General features: G+C 36.6%; 8 protein-coding genes across 8 annotated transcripts; 2 read left to right on the plus strand and 6 right to left on the minus strand.

Annotated features, from left to right (window-relative positions):
- PRCAT00002457001 (uncharacterized protein) lies at positions 1-963 on the plus strand (the record flags this gene model as incomplete). Its single annotated transcript, XM_062952318.1, has 1 exon — positions 1-963. One exon carries the CDS (start codon positions 1-3, stop codon positions 961-963), a length of 963 nt encoding a protein of 320 aa, XP_062809233.1.
- Positions 964-1,039: 76 nt separating this feature from the next.
- PRCAT00002458001 (uncharacterized protein) lies at positions 1,040-3,716 on the minus strand (the record flags this gene model as incomplete). The annotated part of the gene is made up of 4 exons (XM_062952319.1): positions 1,040-2,090; positions 2,148-2,932; positions 3,200-3,452; positions 3,532-3,716. 4 exons carry the CDS (start codon positions 3,714-3,716, stop codon positions 1,040-1,042), a joined length of 2,274 nt encoding a protein of 757 aa, XP_062809234.1.
- A 745-nt stretch (positions 3,717-4,461) lies between these two features.
- PRCAT00002459001 (uncharacterized protein) lies at positions 4,462-4,953 on the plus strand (the record flags this gene model as incomplete). Its single annotated transcript, XM_062952320.1, has 1 exon — positions 4,462-4,953. One exon carries the CDS (start codon positions 4,462-4,464, stop codon positions 4,951-4,953), a length of 492 nt encoding a protein of 163 aa, XP_062809235.1.
- Positions 4,954-5,236: 283 nt separating this feature from the next.
- PRCAT00002460001 (uncharacterized protein) lies at positions 5,237-6,892 on the minus strand (the record flags this gene model as incomplete). Its single annotated transcript, XM_062952322.1, has 1 exon — positions 5,237-6,892. One exon carries the CDS (start codon positions 6,890-6,892, stop codon positions 5,237-5,239), a length of 1,656 nt encoding a protein of 551 aa, XP_062809236.1.
- A 799-nt stretch (positions 6,893-7,691) lies between these two features.
- On the minus strand, positions 7,692-9,335 carry MUP1 (Mup1p; the record flags this gene model as incomplete). The annotated part of the gene is made up of 1 exon (XM_062952323.1): positions 7,692-9,335. One exon carries the CDS (start codon positions 9,333-9,335, stop codon positions 7,692-7,694), a length of 1,644 nt encoding a protein of 547 aa, XP_062809237.1.
- A 925-nt stretch (positions 9,336-10,260) lies between these two features.
- PRCAT00002462001 (G-protein coupled receptor) lies at positions 10,261-11,895 on the minus strand (the record flags this gene model as incomplete). The annotated part of the gene is made up of 1 exon (XM_062952324.1): positions 10,261-11,895. One exon carries the CDS (start codon positions 11,893-11,895, stop codon positions 10,261-10,263), a length of 1,635 nt encoding a protein of 544 aa, XP_062809238.1.
- Positions 11,896-13,374: 1,479 nt separating this feature from the next.
- On the minus strand, positions 13,375-16,293 carry PRCAT00002463001 (Zn(II)2Cys6 transcription factor; the record flags this gene model as incomplete). The annotated part of the gene is made up of 1 exon (XM_062952325.1): positions 13,375-16,293. The coding sequence occupies one exon, from the start codon at positions 16,291-16,293 to the stop codon at positions 13,375-13,377; it is 2,919 nt and encodes a 972-aa protein (XP_062809239.1).
- Positions 16,294-16,527: 234 nt separating this feature from the next.
- Positions 16,528-17,250, minus strand: PRCAT00002464001 (uncharacterized protein; the record flags this gene model as incomplete). The annotated part of the gene is made up of 1 exon (XM_062952326.1): positions 16,528-17,250. One exon carries the CDS (start codon positions 17,248-17,250, stop codon positions 16,528-16,530), a length of 723 nt encoding a protein of 240 aa, XP_062809240.1.
- Positions 17,251-17,444: the final 194 nt, after the last annotated feature.

Genomic DNA, 17,444 nt, shown 5'->3' on the forward strand with positions numbered 1-17,444 from the left:
ATGACAAACTTGAAAATTAGAATGTCAACTAGGACTATTATACTCAACAATGGCGTAGAAATGCCTCAACTTGGATTGGGCACATGGCAATCAGCACCAACTCAAGTTTTCGAGGCAGTTAAACACGCTTTGAAGACTGGTTATAAACATATAGATACAGCTGCAATATACGGTAATGAAACAGAAGTAGGCCAAGGTATTAAGGATAGCAAGGTTAACCGCGAGGACATATTTATAACAACTAAGCTTTGGAACTCGATGCATCATCCACAAGATGTTCCCATTGCCCTAGAAAACAGCCTACAAGCTCTTGGCTTGGACTACATCGATTTATATCTAATGCACTATCCTTGTGCAAATGATAGAACAGCATTCGAAAAAGAAGGAAAGTACATCAAGGCTGACATAGACTACGTTGATACATGGAGGGCAATGGAACTATTATTGAAAACGGGAAAAGTGAGAGCCATTGGGTTGTCAAACTTTTCAAAGATTGAATTAAATAGAATTCTTGAAAACTGTGAAGTTGTACCCCAGGTTCATCAAATGGAAATGCATCCTTATTTGAAACAGGATGATTTCTTGCAATTCAATAAAGACAATCATATACATGTAACCGCATATTCTCCATTTGGCAATCAGAACTCTTGCTACGTTGTCGAAGATGAACCAATTTTACTTGAACATCCTAGCGTTACTAAAATTAGTGAAAGTGAAAATGCAAAGCCAGGAAATGTGCTACTTTCTTGGGCTTTAATGCGTGGTACTTCTGTCATCCCAAAGTCTGTTCAAAAAGATAGAATTGAACAGAATTTGAAAGCAGAAGAGTTAGAGTTAAGTGATCAAAACTTTAAGGACCTTTCCAGCCTCAAGTATTCCAAAAGATATTCTGATTTCGGTCCAAACGTAGGCTACTGGTATTATCAAGATCTTGAATGCCCTGGAAAAAAACCAGAGATTTGAAATAGCTAATATCCCCCTTTGATACAATGTAAAATTTTACAGAAAGAAGCACTCGGAATATCTGTTTAATGAAATATTATTTATGTGATTTAACTAATAAATATAATTTTCTTCTTAATGTATCAGTATTTCCCCATTGACAATTCTTCATAAAGAGCATAACAAAGACAACGATTCCTAACGCTTGCTGTCTATTTCTCCAATATTTTTGCTCTACTTCTACTCCCTCTGGTTCTTCTATATTGTCTTCTTTGTCCTCTAAATTTCTTGCTAGATACGACATAGCGTCATTTTGTGCCAACGTATAGTCAAATTCATCTTCAAAAGGCATTGAATACTTCGAAGCGGATATTTGATGTGAAAAATTCTTATTTGAACATCCACATGGTGCATCCTGGTATGTTTCGAAGCACCATACGGTTAATGTTGCTATATAAATTGTCCAAGGAGTATGAGGAAGGTAGCTTATTATTTCAGGATTGTTAATAACAGTATTCAAAATTTTGCTAGATTGCTCTACTGCAAGCTTCCCGTCTGCTGATCTTGTCCATTGTTCAATTTCTTCGAGGTTTCTATCGCTTTCATAACTCTTCGTATTTCTTCTCGACGTACCTTCTAAACTACTTGTATGAAATACAAATTCTGTCGCAAGTCTGACAACACACACAGTATCAACATGCAATGCAACAACAGCAAATTGAAACAAAGTTAAGTTAGCCCAAAAGATATTTGAAGCTCTGTAGTCATTAAGAACCGAATCATCAAATAACTTCCCAAGTGATTCATTTGTGAAGCATATTTGATTATGAAAATAACCTCTCCAATTGAGAAGTGCAACCATCAAGCGCTTAGATAAATCAGAGAGTTTCTTTTTTGACAAAAACCTCAAATCTATTAAATTCCTCCATTTCAAATCCGAGACCACACTTAAAACACCGTGCAATAAAATCAATCTGGAAAACTGAGAAAAGCAATTCATAGTGTATTCTTTGTGATGCTTTCTATATGGCTGCATTAACCGTCTCAAGCTCCATAGAAATGATGGCCAATTACCTTCTATTTTGATTTCGGGCATTGGAATCGTACCATTATTTGGATCATATCCCTCTCCATATTTTTGAGACATTCTCGTCTTGATTTTGTTGATATCAACTTCCCAGTTTGGCTCCATTCTTGAATGCAACTCTTTAGGTTGCTTCATGTATTCTTTGTAAAAACATATTGGATTGGCAGCATTCCAAACAGCATCCGAACATGGCAATTCTAATTGCATTTCAAAAGCGGAAAGCAATTGTCGATAACCAAATAATGACGTATTTTGAACATCTATCAAGAATCCAAAAAAGGCCGTTCTTTTACTCGATTCATAATCTATCCATTCTTTCCACTGTCTTGATTGCTCTAAGCTAGACAACTGGCGAAAATCTTTTAATGGTTGCCCTACCAAATTGTCCAAATAACCAGAGTATCTCAATAAGTTAATTCCTGTGCCGTGAAACAACTCTGAAATTCGAAATTGTGCTGTGTCTCCAAGTAGTTTGCAATAATAATTATCTAATAGAATAGCTTGCAAAGTTGAAATCTTGACATCTGCCCTATCAACTACATCTTTAAATAGTAAATTCTTCAAATTTCGATGAATCATCTTCGAAAAGTGATAGTCATGTTTATCCTCGGTATAAGCCATCCCTAACGAAATCATAGTCAACAATAATTTTGGATCCGAATTATTCGCTTCAAAAGTGTGATAATGTATAATTGGATAGGTGGTAATAAATTTCAGCCAAAAGAGTGCTAAAAAGTTATTCACACTTTCCAATGAATATATCTGCTCAATCCCAATATCTTTAAGTATATTCGAAATGCTACTATATGTTTCGTTATCAATTACGTTATGATTTGAGCTTATGCTGCTTGATCTCTCTGAGAAATCTGGTGAAGGTTTACGTTCGCAGTTCTGAGGGTTTATCTCCTCTCTCGACAGAAAATCATTGTCACCAATGAAGTTACCAAGCAACCATTCCAAATTTCCAGCAGAGAAGTTCAAATAAGAATTCATATGGGCCAGCTGAGCGGGGAATAAGGTCTGGTCTAATGAAAATTGATTATCCGTAAAAATATCTGCTCTCGGATCAATTTTGCTACTTGAAATTTCAGAAAGTTGGGATATAAGAATTGAATTTTGCAGATCTGAGGGAGTTATTGATTTGTGATCATAGGAAGTACATTTTTGAACATTAAGATCCAAGTTCTTAGACTTAATCTCAGAATTATTCCCAGTAGGACTTGAAGTATCATCCTTGTTTCCTAATTCATAATGAGGTTCGGTAATCGCCTCTTCTGAGCAATATTTCTGTTCTGATAACTCTCTAAGATCAGTACTCTTGCTACCACTTGAAGGATTCGGAGTGAAATTCATTATGACAAGTTCTTTGTGGTGATTACTATGCGCCTCTTGCTTCTTTAGATGTGAATGGGAACTAGTGTGTCTATTCTTGTTAGTAGATGAACCCATAATAATAGCAATCGGCCCTGTTCACAATAAGGGCTAATAAACTTTTCACTTACTTTCGTAATAGGTCTTTACGTGCAAATCTTACTTTGCATAGTATACAATGGTAGGGCCGAACTTTACTATGGTTAGCTTCATGTCTGATAAGGTAATCCCTGCGAGTGAAAGATTTCAAGCACTTTGGATCTTCGCATATAAAACGTCTCTTGGACATCTTTGAACCTGTTTCTGACATTGACATAGAAGTCTCATATGAATCGATATTTATCGCTATAAGAGATCAAAGATAAGAATTAAATAATCCAATACTGTATGGAAACAAACGAAGTATCTCGCACGAAGGTTTTACCAATATACACTACCGAAAGGAGCTATTAAAATGCTCCTGGTATAAAACCCCAAAGTAACCACTTTATTGGCAAGCTAATGGTGACCATAAATGTCCTCAGGCTCTAGTATGGCTCTAGTATGGCTCTAGTCTGGCTATGAATGGAAAACAAATCATTTTTTCTCATTTGCGAGCAAGATCCCGCTAATCGAAAAGCTCACATGTTTTTGGCAGCTATTCACCGACAAATAATTCATTGGATTGATAACAAAATTTAATGATGTATACACCGATTTCATTATTTCATGTCTCTTAGGATACGTATTAAGGAGAAGCCAGTAGATATTTCAATTGCAAAAAATAAATGTGGTGTTTGTAATCGCTTCCTATCGCATGTCAAGAATACCATTCAATCCCTTTTCTCATGGCCCATTCCTTTGGAATCAATTTATAGAGGAACGCCGGTAGATAAATCGATTTCCACGTCGTATGAAAAGGGTGGTGTCGTGTTCCATTTATAAATTTTTGCTCAAACAAACTTCGAATCTGTTTGCGCAGGAATACAGATTGGCACGTCAATCTCGCACTTCATTAGTCCATTTAAGTGCTGGCAATCATTCGTCAAAGCTCGTTACCGCAAGCGAAGGAGTAATTCACTATGGTAGCAAAGATCTATAGCTACAGCTTGGAAGATTTAGAAAAAATAGAGGACATCAAATTGGAGAGATTTGACACCGAAAATGCTTGGAATTTAGGTACAGAAGCAAGAAACCTAGCCATGTCCAGATATCCTAATAAGTCAGTTGTAATTGATATTTCGTTACCATCTGGTCAAGTGTTATTTCATACTGTAATTAATAGTGGAACTGCTCTTGACAATGATGAATGGGTAAATCGCAAGAAAAGAACGGTATTCAGATTTGGTAGATCGAGTTTCTACATGGGCCAAAAACTTAGATTAAAAGGCAAATCAATTGAAGATGCACTTTTTATCTCAGCAGTTGATTATGCCACCCATGGTGGAAGTGTTGCTATAAGGAATGAGGGTCTGGATATTATCGTTGGGGCTCTAACAGTTAGTGGATTGGCTCAGGAAGAGGACCATTTGTTGGCTATAGATATATTAAAAGAATTCAAAGCAAGATCCTAAAGGCAATTAACATTGCTAAGTGATAATTTTAAACTCAGCGATGAAATAGGTACTTTACTTGAAAATGCTACGGTTTATATTACTACTCTGCGAACGTAGCATTAGTAGATAAAAAACGATAATGATATTCATAAAAACGTCTGTTGTCCATAGAGTCACCCACTTAAACATACTTGTTTTTGAAAAAGAAGAAACTGACTCAAGGGCCCCTTCATCCTAGTTGAAAAATTCGTCTAAAAACTTATTCTGGAAAAAAAAAATGGCACCCAAATAGACATACTTTTCATGAATCGAATCTGAAATCCAATCTTTTGTTACCTTGATCAGTGCTATAATTAACATATTGCTCTCTTTCCTCAACTGTCATTTCCTTCCACTTTCTATCTCTTCGTTTGTTTGCGAAAACATAATATGCTTTTGTCATTATCAACAAAGGTATCATAGCTACTGAAAGAATGAATAAGTTAAGGTTTCCTCTATGATATAAAGGAGCATCATCGGGTCTATAAATATTAGAAGCGACGATTGAACCTACCTGTACAAACATGTTGTAAAGAGCAGCAGAAACAGAACGAGATCTAATACTGTTGGAGTTTCTGGAAGCCCAAGAGACACAGATAGCATGAATATATGGTGATAATCCAATAAATAAAGTACACACCGCCCATGTGCCCCACGAATTAATCATGCTTCCTTTCCACCATCGCAAAACTGCAATTAGCGGTATCTGAACCATAGGAACAAGGAGAGAAACAATAGACCTTTCATTAAGTCTTTCGGATAGCCATGTTATTAGTAGCAAAGTAATAATATGTATAACTGTCGGAGGAATCGTCAATAAATTAGTCTGGAAAGTTGTATAATTTAGCAGCCTCAAAGTTAAAGTTAAATATGTGTTAGCTGTTTGGGTAGGAATGTACGCCAAAAAGCCAATAATGTAGATTGGCCAAAGATCGTAGTCACTTAAAGATTTCCATATCATTCCAAGCGTAAGTGCTTGTCTGTTGCTCATATCACCTTTTGATGGATCATCCCTCAAGACGCGATTGACAACAATTTTCACTTCTCTCTCATCAAACCAACCGTTAGGTCTCCAAGGTGCCTTTGTCTGAGCAGCAGACGGCACCATTAAGAATATAGAAGCAATGCCGATCAATAAAGTAATAAGACCTTCTATCAAGAAGAGCCACTGCCATCCTGCCCAGCCAGCTATTCCTCGCATATTCAAGATTCCTGCTGCTAAAAGTGCAGTGACAATTTGCGTTAGTGACAATGTGGTCCAAAACCAAGATAGTCTTAGCGTCAACTCCCTAGAAGTATAAAAGTATGATAGCCACAACACCAAATCAGGAATGAATCCTCCCTCCAAAATTCCTATCAAAGACCGACATACAAGTAGAGAACTGCGTCCTCTCAAAGCAGCCTGTGATGTTGCAACAATAGACCATAATATCATTTGAGTAGGGATCCACCTGTCGGGACCGAGCCATTTCGAAATCAATTGAGAGGGAAGCTCGGCTGCAAGAAATGATACGGAAAAAACAGTATTGGCTAAATTGTAGTCAGCTGTAGTGAGATTCAAATCATCTAACATATTATCACTTACAGCTTGTGCTAAGTTTCCTCTATCTATTTGCAATGCGACAAACATTACGCAGGAAACCAAGGCCACTCTAACATCAAGTCGTTTACGTAGCTTGGATTCCTCTTGAATATCCCATTCAAACAGAGGGTCAAAAGCTTCCCTGCATTCATATTTGCAACCTTCATATACTTCCTCATAATATTTTGCAACTTTAGGATCTGAAAAAGGATTGGGACTGATAGAAGTTATTGATTCAGAAGATAAATCTTCGTTAGCAACAACCTCTAAGCAACCTTCGTTGTAAGCCTCCTTCTCGGAAGCTTCATACTGCTTTTCATCCACTTTAGCAAGCATTCTTCTACGATTTCTAGCAAAATTTCTCACTTACTTACAGATTTGACCTATTCATATAAGGTCTCTTCCTTCTTCAAAGAAATTACTTCTCCTTGCTCAACCACAGTTGAGGCTTCATATTCAATAGGATTGCATCAAAATTAATTTTTTCTTGACTTTAAATTTAAGTTCATGATGGGAAAATAAAACGTATATAGCTCTTTTTTTTTCCAAAGCATCAGCAAAACAATCCATATATGTTTTCTTGTATTGAGATGAGGGAACATGAAGGTTTAAACGTTTAAAGGTCTACATAAAGCTTCTGATATTTTCTGTATGTGTTAGGTTCCTCGCGGCCATATGATTTTCAAGGTTTGTGCCAAGTGTAATTGCCAAGTCTACTTTAATACTATGGTGTAAATTATTCCAAATCTCAAATAAATTTTGTTATCAGTGCACAAATCACGCTGATTTTACTATTCCATACTATTGATTAGCAATTCACTTGATAAAAATATGTTGGTATAGAGCTCTTCTTGGATTTGTAAAGGGAAGGAACTGATATTTACTTTTTCAAGTTGATGCAAATTAATCGCAAATTAATCTCATGCACTCACTGACTTATTCAAAAAGCCTTACTTGCTCGCGCCTTACTGTGTGGCTCAACAACCCTGAAGTAACTATAATACTTGAACGATTGAAACACTGAATGATTTCCTTTCTATAACTCATATTGGTAAGAAGTAACACCAGATATCGCACTTAAATAGGTACATGTATGATCAGTTTGATATTAAGATACTTTTTGCTTATATACTATTCATGAGCTAGAAATAACAGATGGATCACGGAATGAATCCTCGGCTTCAGATGGATCGACCTTATAAATTTTATTCCGCCAAAAGCCGTCCTCTCCCAAGATTTCTTTCACAGCCAATTCATATCCTCCGAAGTAAGGCAATGCTTTTGTCCATACAAGCCAATATACAGCACCGATTCCAAAAATTCCCCATGTAACAACTGGGTGAATCCAATATGGCAAGTCTATATAAACTGTTTGACCATCGGAAGGTGGAATATATGGAGCAACAATTAAATAGAAAGAAGACAAGGCAAAAAATATGGTAACAGGTATTGTGGCCCTGATTGGGGGGTTCCACTCAATTTGCCCTTTGAATTTTTTCCACTGAATATACAATAAACCAATAGCTAGCACCGTGTTAACAACATTCAACGGATATGATATCAAATTCAACACAAAGTTGTAGGCATCGCCTGGAGGCGGGGCCACAATTGTAATCACACAAATTATCCAGTGTTGCATTAAACCAACAAAGGGTGTGTTAAAGGGTCTCAGACTAGCAAAAAATCTGGAAAATGGAAGACTCCCTTCTCTTCCTAATTGCTGTACAATTCTTCCTTGGGAAAATATGACAGAGAGAACATTTCCAAGTGCTGATAAAGCAACGAAGACAGAGCTTGCCTTTTCTGCTTTATCTCCAAAAGCATATTTGAAGAAAGAGGCTGCAAGAATTCTTCCAGAAGTTGCTATCTCCTCCTTTGGAACGACAGCAAAATATGCTATGTTCACAAACATGTAGATGATGGCTAAAAATATAAATGCCGTTGGAGCAGCAAATTTAAGGACCTTCACTGGATTTTTAACTTCACCTAACGCATAATTGACATTAGAATAACCAACATACGACCAAATGACATTATACAATGCATTTACTATCCCAAAACCTGTAGGATTCTCACCATCGAACGCACCTGAAAAATTATGTGTAGGCTGAAAACTGGAACTTTTGATTCCATTTCCAAGAGCAACCCAGCCAGTTACAGTTATCAATAAAACGATAGCTATTTTAAATACACCCAAGAGGTTTGCCAAATAGAGTCCAGCGCGAACGTTGATGGCATTCATCAAGAATGCGAATGTAATAACACCTATTCCAATTGCCCTAGAGTTCCACTGCGTTATTTCTTTGCCGGCTGCGTTTAACCAGTATTCACCCACGACAATAGAGTTGCCTGCTGCCCATCCTAAAAAAAAGACGTAAGAGGCATACATAGCTGTGACCAAAAATTTAGGCTTTCGGTAGATATATTCAAGATAGTTCTTTTCTCCACCATTTCTAGGTATTGCGGATCCAAGTTCCATATAAACAAGTAATCCAGAAAAAGCAATTAACGAACCAGCAGCCCATAGTATCAATGAGGTACCAACGGATCCTGATAGAGCAAAAATGGTTGATCCAGTCGAAAAAACTCCGGCCCCAAGCATTCGATTGAGACATAAGAATGCTGCTGATATGTAACCAATTTCTTTCTTGTTTTGATCGATCTGCACAATTCCCACTTCAGCGTCTCTCTTGGAGCTAAAACTTATATTGTCATCGGTATATTCCTCAGGTACTTTTTCAGCATCAAGCTCCAGGTTATAAACTTCTATTGCTCCCATTTCTAATATTATATTCTCATTATAGTAGGATTATAATAAGTGAAATTGGGTAATAACGTCTTCTTTTATACCAAATAAAATCTCCTTTGAACCAAATGGCAAGAAGTCAAAGAAAAAATTTATAAAAAATAAAAAAGATGGTGGCTCTACTCGCAAGGCATTCTTTGTATTCTAGGCATCAATTTCAACTCCCGGATGTTAGGAGAGTAGAAAGTATATGTCACGTGTATATTATTTAATTGGGTCGTTAGTACCCTCGTAAATCAAAAACACGGCAATTTTCTTTGCCTTTCTAAGGGAGCTAAGCTGTTATGGCTAAAGTGTCAAAGGTGGTGTTAGTCTCTAACAAGAACTGCTTCTTTTTGTAAGCCACTGCTTCTTGCCAATCATTTTATTTTAGTTCGCACTCTTTGAATTTCTCCATCATAAGTGAGTAAACGTTTATTGTTGTAGACGAGCCTAAAGCAACACCATAAAGTTTTGCAACCAGAAAAGTAGTTGCAATTTCACGTGATAACATGATCTTATAGTGAAATTTGGAAAACCACAGTGAGTCGCCAAGGGCCCTATTTACGAAAGGCATAATCAATTTGGCGATCTTCACGTTTACTGTGGATCCATGAAGCTAATCATGCCTTTTCTGTTTTTTTTCTTGACAAGTTAGCTGTATATTGCTGTCGTTTATAACCGTATCGAAGAAAGAAGAAAGTTATTAATTTTTTTGTACAAGACTATCTACCCACATATATGCACTATTTCTAAACTCCACGCTAATCTTGTTTATCTGTCAGGCAAAGGTCTTTAATAATTAGTTCAACTTATTTTGTCAGATTGTTGGAAATCTTTACCATAGATGAAGATAAAGGGATGGATATGCTCCTATGCTAATAAAGATGGCCTACCTTCAAAGGGAAATAAGGCATTTTTAGGATCCTGGAGGACCCGCCTCTAAAAAATCCAAAAACGTTATATTTTCGTCTTCATGAACTCCATCGCTAGTTTGTTGTTCCTTCTCATTTTTCAGGTGATTATAATGATCTCGCAGTCCTTGTCTTTTAAGCCGGTCTCCTAAAGTTGCTCTCAAAATGTTTGTCGAGCTGCCTGAGCTCGGATTATAACTGTAGTCATCTTTTTTGTTATTACCGTTATAGTCGGATAAGATATTAGAAAAATCATGCGGGTCTTGAAATGCCAAATTGGTGAAATTCGAATTAGAATCTTTCGGTTCTGAAGTGTTTTCGTTTCCAGGCTTACGGAATAAAGGCATGAACGAGATATAGTCAGTCCATCTCGAATATATATTATTATCAGCTGAAGATACTCCGACCTTTGAAACAGAAATTCTCCACGGCCTCTCTCGTGCCAAAAACACTATAGTATCAATGGTACAATTGAATGGCTGCATGAATGCTGCAATGCAAGTTAACCAAAAAATTGGAGGTCGATCAAGACCATATCTAAAATCAAAGCCATGCACCACCAATGGTGCAATCCACAATAAAACATAAGAAACAGGATAAATAAAGATAGATTTCATCTGCCTTTCTACTTGTAACTTTCTCTGAACAAATTGTTCCACGTTGTTTCTTCTTATGCTCTTTTGAACAGATATTTGTTGCCCGTTCCTCACGTTGCTTAGATTCGATTGCACATTTTCTACCACTGTTGTTTTCATGCCACTAGAAAGAGACGAGGCGTCAGTACCATCTTTTTCTTTGTTTTCTACGCTTCCATCATCTGCCGATTCCGATAAGATTATCTTGAAGAAAAATACAAATCTTAGTATTCTTGCGAATTTTTTCCACATTATTGTCTTTTCACTTCCCTCTCGTTGAGAGCTCGCAAGTGAAGCACCGAGCTTCAGATATTGTTTGGTAACATGTCGGTAAATGCATGCATAAATTATGAAAATCGAAATTATTATAACGTATCGAGGACCCCAACTTAGTGCCATGCGGGGCCAAATTGGCCGACTTGGAATATAGCACCAGTTCGTGAGCGGTACATAGCCTTCGGGATTGATGAATACTAAAGATCCAAGCAAAGCTGGTAAAATGATTGCCAATACATAAAAAGAATGCCTGACGCGATACAACCCACCCTCTTTGTTGATACCATTTTGAACATATGCTTGTGGTTTATAAATAAGCAAAGCAAGGTGAATAGCAAAACTCAATATAGCTATATCGGAACCTTCAATAGACATCGCGGTGAAAAAACCTACTACTTTGCAATAATCCAAATCATAGTAAGCAGCGGCTTTACTTATCACCCTAGCAGGATACATTAATAAAAAGATTGCCTTTATAAAGTCGTAAAAGATGAGAATTGATATCAACTGATGTCTGAAAACCCATTTCTTTGGACTAATGGCTAATAAGAAATAAAATCCAAGTAAGCCCCAAAGTATGGATATCGAAGAAGAAACAATAGACAATGTTCTAGTGGTTAGCGCCTGATATGACTTATAACGATTAATATCAGCGGCTACATCACTGGAAGTAGATCTTGCCCAAAGATTGTTCTCAAAGACATTGCAATGGTTCTGAGAGCCTGCCATTTATTCAATTAAAATCAATAATTACTTGGGGCACTTAAGTTCAATATTACTTCATTTTGGAGATACCAAAGCGGTCCCTTGTAAGTGCTTCGTATCGTTTTATGACTAGTAATTGATATTTTGTTATCAAGTTTTCTAGCCAGCTATGCTCAACAAATTTTATCTAAATGGTTGCGCCTGAGGGGGAGGAAACTCGACAAAAACTTCGTAAATTCTATATGCAGTTTCTGTCATACATTAAATTTCTTTCCCCAACCTTAGTATCATGGCGGAGTTTTTACCGATATATTTTCACGATCACACACACGGAAATGAGGGAAGTTTAAATACCAACTGATACCTTGAAACCTACCTTAGAAGGGCCAAACCATGTATATTTACTTTCACTGCTAAGAAGCAAACTTAAACTTTTTGGTCGCGCACATTTAAGAGTACCATTCCCGAGTTCGTATACGAGAATACTTCTTGCACCGCCGTTCCGAATTAGTCGATGTTCAGATTGGTTGAAATTGACTTTTACAACAATAATAATCTGCTTGCTGTGTTTTAAATATACTTCCTTTGGTCCTTGTATGTATTCTATATATCAGTTTCGCTCTTCACAGTATAACCTTATCATTCGACAATCCAATTCAGATGCTTCTAGTGAAATTCACACGCATACGGCGGCTTGGAAAGTGGAACTGCATGAAGTTTGCAGCCAGTCCTGTACATTAAATCCACTTTATCTTTTTTTCATTTAGGCCATCTATGGAGTGATTACGGTATACACTCGTCTCTTTTTGGTGTCAAAAATAAGCACCGGTCATAATTATTTATTATTCTTCTAATTTTGCTCCCATATTACCTTGTAACTCTGTCGTTGTTTGAATTAGACGATCGCGGTGTTTCTTTCAACATAATAAGTGAAAATCAGCGAACTAGACTATATGCAAGTTTTCTTCTGTTCTCCGAATCTTTTTCATTTCACTTAATGTTATCATTTACCAATTAAATCATATGTAGTCTTCAATTATCTTTACTTTCTTTATCGTGTGGAAAGAAAAAGATATATTGAAAGTAAATGAAGTTTATTGAAAAAGCGTCACTTTTTCTTAAGAGAACAGTATATAACCCCATCATACCACGGCTGATGAAGTTTTGCAAAGGGAACGGCAATTTTTCGACTAACACTAAGTTTGAAATTCCAAGTGCATGATTCACGACTAACGACTATCTTAATAAGCATTTTCAAATTTATATGACTTAAGGACTTAAGAAAAATTTTGAATCATGAATTCTGCTACAATTATATTTGACCCTAATTTGATCGGGATAATATTATATAGCTATAAATTTGTGTTGGAGCCTTGGAGTTGCCAGATACTGCCTGCTGGAGCCAAAGAAATAAAAAGACATGAAAAACAACACATCCGTGCTCTCATTTCATATCGAAGTCTGCATGGAAAATACTACTACTAATAGATTTAAGTTCATTATTCATTCTGGATCACAAAGCAGGCCACCTGGGCTTTCATTAAATCTTTCAAATATGTCAATACTATCTTCAAGGTTTTTGAAAACCGACTCGGTCCAAAGATAATCATAGTTATTGTTATCATAAGTGATGTTTTCATTGGAAAATAGAATCGATTCAACGGACGGTACCTGAAAATCGCTTTTTTCAAAAGGTGAATAGGCGTTTGAAGTACCACTGGAACTAGTGTAATCTATATTTGGTGATGAAATCCGATCAACAAAAATTGTCTCTCTCTGATTTGGGCTTTCCAAGTCAGGGCCTTCATTTCCCTCCGCTGAGTTTTCTTCTTTTGTTATAATTTTTAAGCATATTTCACTTATATCATCAAGCTGACTTTTTGAAAATACATGGAAAGTTTTTTGTAAAGGTTTTTTTACAAGGACATCCTCATAGATGCTTTTTTCTCCCAATATCTTCAAAAACAGCGATTGCGTCCTTAGAACTTTCCAAGCAAGGAAGTACCAGTTACTTATCGTAGCTATAAGAGAAACGCCAGTCTCAACACATTTGCGCAAGACTATGGAAAGATTGCATAAAGAGTTGAACTGATCTCTGTAAAAAAGATTTGACTTGATCTTAACTTTATGTGAATACAGTCTTTCCATATCATATATTGTAACGTTGGTTCTTAGCAAATATAAGATGATGATTTTATTAATTCTGTGAAGAGTCAGTTGAATCACGGGGTATAGTGCAATTCCAGATACAGCTCCAAAGTAGAGTTCCATGTTCTTAATGAGAATTGGAAACCACTTTGTTAGGTCATTTATGGCAACGGTAAAAATTTTTTTGAAATAGAAGAAGGCCACCTCCGTATTTATATCCTCGTAATATAGAAAAAGGTGGAAATAGGATGATACACAGAACGTCTTTAACGAAAGGTAGTTCTTAAGTTTAGTAACTCTGAAGACTGGAGTCAAGTCCTTCTCTGGTTCAAAAGGAGTTAAAAAACTCTGCAATGAGCCAAAATTGATTTCAAGTAATAATTCGATTTCATTTAAGCCTAAAACAAAATCACTAACTAGTACCCTTCCATTTATCTTCAATGATATATCCAATATTTTCCTCATTGGTTCATAAAAGCTCTGGCTCATTTCATAGCAACTACATATAATCTCCTCGACTTTAGAGTCGTTAGTATTGCAAACCTCCTTGTCTACAAAAGGAAGCTTCGTATCAAATTGGTCAATCGAAATTAGAGGAGAGCTTCCAAATGAGTATGCATTAAATAGATCATTTTGAACCAAAAAGTACCACATCTTCCGTGCTAGACAGTTTACTTTTTTGTCTGAACAAACGTCCATGAATTGATCAGGCTCTCTGTGAATCCCTATATAGTAGGCCATTTGAATAAGGAGCCCATTGCTCAACTGGGCCTCACTTGTATCTATTCCATCGCCATTCTCTGGTGCAACGCTTCCATAAACTCTCAAGAAGAATGCCAATTGAAAAATTGTAAAGTTGAAATGATTTTGAACTTGAAACTGGTCAAAGCAATTTTGCGCCAAAAAAATCAGATCACTCTCTATGGGATATTTCGAGAGAATTACAATATCGTCATCTTTCAAAGCTCGATTTGTCTTGCCTTTGCCTATTTCATGATCATTTTTACGTTCTTCTTTAATAGAACTTAGCGCCAAGAAGCTTAGACGCAACACGATGAGCATAATTCCAACCAGCGCTAGATCCAACCTCTTCTCTATTCTATATTGCATTTCGGCTTTCTCAGAATAGTCTTCCGGACCAATGATACCACTGACAGAACTTTTAAAATCTATTTCATTAAGAAAAGGAAAAAATGCATAAAGGTGAGAAAAAAAAATATCAATTAGCATCCATATCACTCTTCTTGGAGGTAGAATGTATCGTATATCTTCAATGAGTTGTAGCTCTCTCTCTATTCTAATCTCTAAGTACGAAAGCTTGCTTGTTCCGTTGAACTGGAAATTCCTTTGAGCTCGACCAATGGAGGGACTTGATGTCTCGACAGCCCTCTTCTTCCTTTTTATGTTAGCAACTATTCTTTCATATGGTTTCATATAAATCAATCCGTCCTTCTCCATGGCCCTTTCTTCGAACTCTTGGTCATCTTCTCCAGCATCCTTCCTTTTTTGTTTGAACTTCGCTAAGATATCTGCCCATAAACCGGAATCTGTATTCGCATCCAAGTATTTCCAAAGGTAATGAAAGTAATTGTCTTTTTTTAATAAAGACATCCACGAAAATGGACCATGGCTGTGTCGCTTCATTGGAAACTTTTCAAAGATTGGAGTATATCCTTGATAAAAATTAATCACATCATTTGGTGATCCTACGATATTAGCTCCAATGGTTTGAATACCAGCTTTCGTTTCTTGCGCATATACTCGAGCTGATTCCTTGATACCAGTCAGATTTTTTGCGGGTTCTGTCAGGCCCCAGCATGACCTGGTATCATCCATAGGCCCTTTCCCTTCTATCGACTTTTCGAGCTCATGGATTCTTTGTGTTATCATTCTCAAGACAAATATAGCAGCCGTCTGGGGCCGCATCAGCTCGAGTATCGTTGCTGGCTCTGCCGATTCCGAATTCTTGGTATTTAAATGTGACAAAGCTCCATCATTTGCTAATTGAGAATTTTCACCCAAACCATAAATACTAATATTTCCTTCGGTGACATGATTAAAACTGCTTTGATTTGTTTCAGAGAGTTTAGACATATGAGCAGGCACACTATCATTCGTCGAGCAGCAGTCATCGCTTTTATAAGTGCATGAATGTCCGATTTTATGCTTCACACATGAAAGACAAGGTTGGCCCCGGTCGCATTTGACTTTTCTTTTTTTACAATTATCACAGGCAGCTGAAAGCTTAAGTCTTTTTCCCTGAACATACTTCATCACTAAAGAACTTCCGCAACATCGTCAGTATTATGAACTACATACATATATATATATATTTATAAGTTCGGTGCATCCCCGAAAAAAAATTCGGTATCTCGTGACATCATGCTTTAACAGCATTACTATATTTACACTGGAGTAAAACTCAAAAGATCGAATTATTCATTTGGTAATTCAAACCATATATAAATAGGACGCTTGCATATTTCTTGATCTTTTGAACTATAAAATTCAAATATATCTAGCAAACCAATTGGCCTGATCTGAGACAGTTTTGTTTATAGCATATCTGACATTTTCATCATTTGGATCGCCCCTTACTGCGTAGCCATGGCCTGCACCTTTGAACAAAATTATTTGAAAATCAGCTCCTGACTTCACTAATGCTTCCTCAACTTTAATCCTTGTCTCAAGAGGAAAATAGTCATCTTCTTCACCCAATGACATTAAGAGTGGCTTCCTAATTGGCCCAAAATCCAGAGGTGTAACTAATGATGGATGAGCTACCGCTCCAGAATCCAACAAACCTCCTTCATACAAATTCTTTAAAACGAAAGCAGCACCGTAGCAATAGCCTATTGCTCCTAAGGATTTGGGCCCAACTGACTCCTTTAAATTTTTCAAATAGGCATCTACTTTAGGCATATATTTTTTAGCGGAGTGCTCTGCTAGCCATTTTGAACGATCAAAATTCTCGAAGGTAGTTACCGCATCCCCATTAAATAAGTCTGGAATGAATATTTGAAAATTCCCTAATTTAGCTAACATATCAGCTACAAGCAATGTGTTTTTGTATCTATTTCCAAATATATCGGTGAAAATTACAATACAGTTCTCGCTCTGGCTATCACCGACTTTGTAAGTATCTAAACCAAAGAGCTTTTCATGGCTACCTACCGGGGTCCCCTCATGATCAATTCTTTTTAAACAGCAAGCACTAAGTTCTAAAGGCATTTTTAATTAAATCAAAAATTATAAGGAATAATTACTTCAAGATAATTACACTATTTATAGTTGCGAAAATTTAGATCACCGAGTTTTCTTTCGGTAAATAACTGTTGCACCCGAGATTTTATTCGGTAAGTGACGCATGCAAAACTATTCTTCAACAAAACCAGGTGTGTTATAAACATTCATCATCACTAACC

Source organism: Priceomyces carsonii (assembly GCF_900007245.1).
Source record: "Priceomyces carsonii strain CBS4050 genome assembly, scaffold: Debaryomyces_carsonii_scaffold_2, whole genome shotgun sequence".
Lineage (NCBI taxonomy): Eukaryota > Fungi > Ascomycota > Pichiomycetes > Serinales > Debaryomycetaceae > Priceomyces > Priceomyces carsonii.